Genomic DNA, 4,826 nt, shown 5'->3' on the forward strand with positions numbered 1-4,826 from the left:
GTTGAGGGAAGGAGTCGGCCGTTCCGTTCGTTCTGGGGTTCGTTCGAGTCAATCATTGCGGAAGGTGATATCGGCCAATCTGTTTTGGGACGTACGGTGATATCTGATATCTTTGTATCAGCCCAGAACGTTGACATTGGCGCATCCCTATTTTATTCTTATTATATTATTATTTTTCCACCCCTATTGTAGATCTCTCCTAAATGGATAGAGGAGATGGTCAGGGGCCACGTCCATATAAACCAATTGAGAACTGGATTAGATTATGGCGGGCGCCTATTGGCTGTCGCTGCCGTGTCCTACTGAAGATTATGGTAATCCTAGAACGGGAAATCTGATTTATTTGTGTTATTTCTTCCTTTTCTTATGCGCTTAGACAGCATCCCAGGAATGGCGGAACGAGTAATGAAAAATAATTTTCTCTCCCCCCTGTCCAACTCTCTCTCTCTCCTTCCCCCCTCTATTTCCCCACTCCCCCCCCTCTCTTTCTGTCTCTCTCTCTCTCTCTCTCCTTCCCCCCTCTATTTTTCCCTTTCTCTCTCTCTCCTTCCCCCCTCTATTTCCCATCTCTCCCCCCCCCTCTCTCTGTCTCTCTCTCTCTCCTTCCCCCCTCTATTTTTCCCTTTCTCTCTCCCCCCCCCCTTTCTCTGTCTCTCTCCTCCCCCCCCAGGATGAAAATGCGACGCCACAGGGTGTTCTTGCTGTGCACAGTGGGCCTGTGTGTCATCTCCTTCCTCCACTACTACAAGGCCCTCCACTACGTCTCCCTCCTGCGGGAGCTCTCCGCCCCCTACCCCAACATCAAGTCCTTCATCATGGTCACCGGCTTCTTCTGGAGGGAGGGAGGAGGGGGGGGCACCCCTCTGTCCTCCGCCTCCCCCGAGGAGGCCCCTCCGCCGGCCCTCAGGCCCTCCGACACCAAGGCCCGGGTGGCCGCGGGCGGGGGCGGAGAGGGAGGGGTGGAGGGCGGGGGGATGGTAGGGGGGGTGGGGGTCGTGGGGCGGGGTGGGCTAGAGACGGGGCTCCGAGAGGAGCCGGCACCGCCTCAGCCGTGGGGGAGGCCGGAGGAGCCGAAGCTCAGAGACCCTGAGGACACCGCTGAGGTAAGGGTCGGACCTCCTCAGAACATACTGTACTCCACTATCAGGGGGAAAGGCCAGAGACGGTACGGTTAGGCTGCAGTAGATAGTAACCTTCATTCCATAGCGCTCGGCAACTCATTTCGATAGCCACCTAGCAACAGAGTGAGATACCTTGTACTCTATGTTATTACTGTGGGCCAAGCATGTTGCGACAAGCTCTGTATTATTGAGGCTGTCTAGCTTCTTCTAGCTTATTAGGCCTATCCAGCTTATCTCCTATGTGTTGACCATGCGTTCATTTGTTTGCTGTTCACAGATAAGAATGTCCTCCAAATAATAGACTGTGTTGACTGAGAAACTATTTCCAAGACAATTATCTTGGTCATAAGACAGGTGTATAGAGCCTTCGATGAGAAACAAGAACTATGCCTTCTATCTTTTCGAAGTGTTTAGGAACTGATTCGATACTGCAGTTGGTCGGTAGATTATTCATCGGGACGATCCACATGAAGTTCTGAAAACAGCCTCTTTCTGTCCTCAGGAAAGGAACAACGAGGACCTCCTGTTCAAGCCTTGGTACCCCAGCGACCCTGCCCACCCCGCTAGGCCTGAGCTCCCAGTCGAGAAGGCCTTAGCTGGGCCAGAGGAGCGGCCCGTGACCCCCAAGGCTCCATTCCCAGACCCCATCGAATCTCTGGGCGACCACCACACCCGAACTCACCAGCTCCAGGACGACCGCACGCCTTACTTCGTCCGCACAAAGGCCGGGGCACTGTGCTTCCGACAGGGGACGGAGGTATCCACCCCCAGGGAGGATGCGGCTGGGAGACAGGGGGGGGGGGGCCCCACAGTGACCGGAACCGGCGTGGGGTTCAGGGGCGGCCAGCGGAACGCTCTGGAGGTCCACCAGGGGTCCTCCCAAGCCCCTCCCAAGGCGGCCAAGTCCCGGGGGGGGCAGGGAGGCAAGAGGCTGGTGAAGTGCGTGTGTCGGCCGGGCTGGCACGGGCCGTACTGCGGGGTGCCCACCATGGTGTACCACTCCAACCTGCCCACCAAGGAGCGTCTGACGCCGCGGGAGACGCCGAGGCGGGTCATCAACGCCATCAACGTGAACCACGAGTTTGACCTGCTGCACGTTCGCTTCCACGAGCTGGCCCAAGCCGTAGACCTGTTCCTGGTCTGCGAGTCCAACTTCACGGCCTACGGAGAGAGGCGGCCGCTACGGTTAGTCATCGGGACTCTTGTATGTCTGCCTGTGTAAGCTGGCAGTGTCTGTCAGTCAGTCTTTCTGTCTGTCTGTCTGTCTATCTGTCTGTTTATTCATCGGTCTCTTTTCTGTTTGTCCATGAGTCAAATTCTTGTCTGTGTGCACATGTCTGTATCTTCTGCCCTTCTAATTGGTAAATATCCCAAATCCCTCCACTTTTTGGTTCTGTCGCATGTATTTGCAGCGTAACCCAACGAGGAAGTGATTCACAACATTTCTCACTCGGTTCTAGTCGAGAATGTGTCATTTCCTGATGACACATTTGAGGTTGTGTTCCAAACAGGTTTAGAAACCCCTAACCTAGATACCTAGAACTCTCCAATGACTGAACATAACCTACGACCCACCCCCCCCCCCATGTTTCCCGCTCCCCCAGATTCCTGCGCCTCCTCCTCAATGGCACGTATGACTACGTCCGCCACAAGATCCTCTACGTGTTCCTCGACCACTTCCCCGACGGCGGGCGACAGGACGGCTGGATCGTCGACGACTACCTCCGCACCTACCTGAGCCGCAACGGCATGTCCCGGGTCTCCGGCACCCGTCCGGACGACATCTTCGTCATCAACGACGCCGACGAGATCCCGGCCCGCGAGGGCCTCCTCTTCCTCAAACTCTACGACGGCTGGACCGAGCCCTTCGCCATCCACATGAGGAAGTCCCTCTACGGGTTCTTCTGGAAGCAGCTGGGGTCGCTGGAGGTGATCTCCGGGTGCACGGTCAGGATGCTCCGGGACGTGTACGACGGCGACGGGATCCGGTTACGCCGGCGGGAATACTACACCATGTCCGGTTTCCGGAAGTACGAGACTGACACCGGGCACATCCTGGTACAGTGGGCGATCGGCAGCCCGTTTCACTTCGCCGGTTGGCACTGCTCCTGGTGTTTCACGCCGGACGGCATCCACTTCAAACTCACCTCGGCCCAGAACGGGGACTTTCCGCGGTGGGGCGACTACGAGGACAAACGCGACCTCAACTACATCCGGGACCTGATCCGGACGGGGGGTTGGTTTGACGGCTCGGTCCAGGAGTACCCTTCCTCAGACCCCAAAGAGCACATGTACGCCCCCCGGTACATGCTGGACCACTATGAGAAGTACCGCTACCTTCTGGAGAACCCCTATGTGAAACCACAGGCCAAATTGACTGAGGGGTAGCGACATACATGGTGTGGGGGGGGAAGGGTTTGGAGGTAACACCCTATGAGCACTCATGGGTGGGGAAGGATACCAAAAGGACAGCCTTTGCACTGATGGCGGAAGGATAGGCTAGCTCCAAAAGTCCTTATTTTGGGAAAAAGGGAACCAGGTCTGTAGTGATTTTTGAAGGGAGTTTGGAGGGTGAGACCACTGGCTATTGACTAAGTCCCTCTGTCCTCATTTTAGGGTGAAACACACAATATATCTGCCCTCTTACCTCACCCTAACTCAGTTCTGTATGACAGATAATATGTACTGGGCTTGGTATCATGGGGGGGGTAAGGAACATAGCAGGTACAGTACGTAAAAACCTGTGGTAAAAATGAAGCAAAAGATTCTAATTTGTTTCTGTTAATGTTTACTACTTCATCATATTGACCCCTGACCCCTCTGTACACCTATTCACTGTTGGATATCTTCCTGTCGTGACCACTCCTCCAACACACACACACACACACACACACACACACACACACACACATACACACACACACATACACTCCTCTTCTCATGCGGCAAATGGTTCAAAAGTACAGTGTATTATTGCTTTCATATCTTTATTGCTTGCACATCAACGGAAACAAACGGCTGAAAGTCTGTACCAGTTCTTGTTTCATCGACATGGTTGGATCCACAGAGGAGAAGAAGATAAGAGGGAGATGGACAAGGGAGGGAGGTAAGGGGAGGGGGAATGAATCATCAGAGACAGTTGCAGCAAGGAAAATTAGAAAAATAGCATTTCTCTCGCGCACTCTCTCTCGCTCTCTCTCTCTCTCTCTTGCTCTCTCTCTCTCCCTGATGTGTGTTCTGCTGATACAGTCCTGGGAGAGAAGTGAGTCTGAAAAAACACAGCGGTGGGTGTGTGTGTGTGTGTGTGTGTGTGCACGTGTGTGTGATCATGAAACGTTAAAGTGAGTTGTGTGTGGGGGGGGGGAGAGACAGACAGACAGACAGACAGACATCTGTGAATAAATCATGCCCCACTGACAGCAGGGGGTGTTTTGTTTGTCTATTTAGTGGTGATACAGAAGAAGAAGTTCTCTCTCTCTCTCTCTCTCTCTCTCTCTCTCTCTCTCTCTCTCTCTCTCTCTTTTTCTCTTTCTCTCTCTGGCTTTCTCAAAAAAAAAAGGTCACCAGATATCTCAGGCAGCAGAAATGTGCCCTCCGCGTTGCCTTGGTAACGAGCAGGAGGGGGGAGAGGAAGGAGAGGGCGGGGGTGGGAGGGGGGGGGGAGCACGATGACGGAAATGGGTGGGATCAGCTCTGCAAGAACTG

At 54.2% G+C, this 4,826-nt stretch overlaps 1 protein-coding gene across 1 annotated transcript; it reads left to right on the forward strand.

Annotated features, from left to right (window-relative positions):
* Positions 1-671: 671 nt before the first annotated feature.
* mgat3b (beta-1,4-mannosyl-glycoprotein 4-beta-N-acetylglucosaminyltransferase b) lies at positions 672-3,509 on the forward strand (the record flags this gene model as incomplete). Its single annotated transcript, XM_080524798.1, has 3 exons — positions 672-1,103; positions 1,624-2,306; positions 2,726-3,509. 3 exons carry the CDS (start codon positions 672-674, stop codon positions 3,507-3,509), a joined length of 1,899 nt encoding a protein of 632 aa, XP_080380924.1.
* Positions 3,510-4,826: the final 1,317 nt, after the last annotated feature.

This window comes from Nansenia antarctica, assembly GCF_963989245.1.
Source record: "Nansenia antarctica genome assembly, chromosome: 2".
Lineage (NCBI taxonomy): Eukaryota > Metazoa > Chordata > Actinopteri > Argentiniformes > Microstomatidae > Nansenia > Nansenia antarctica.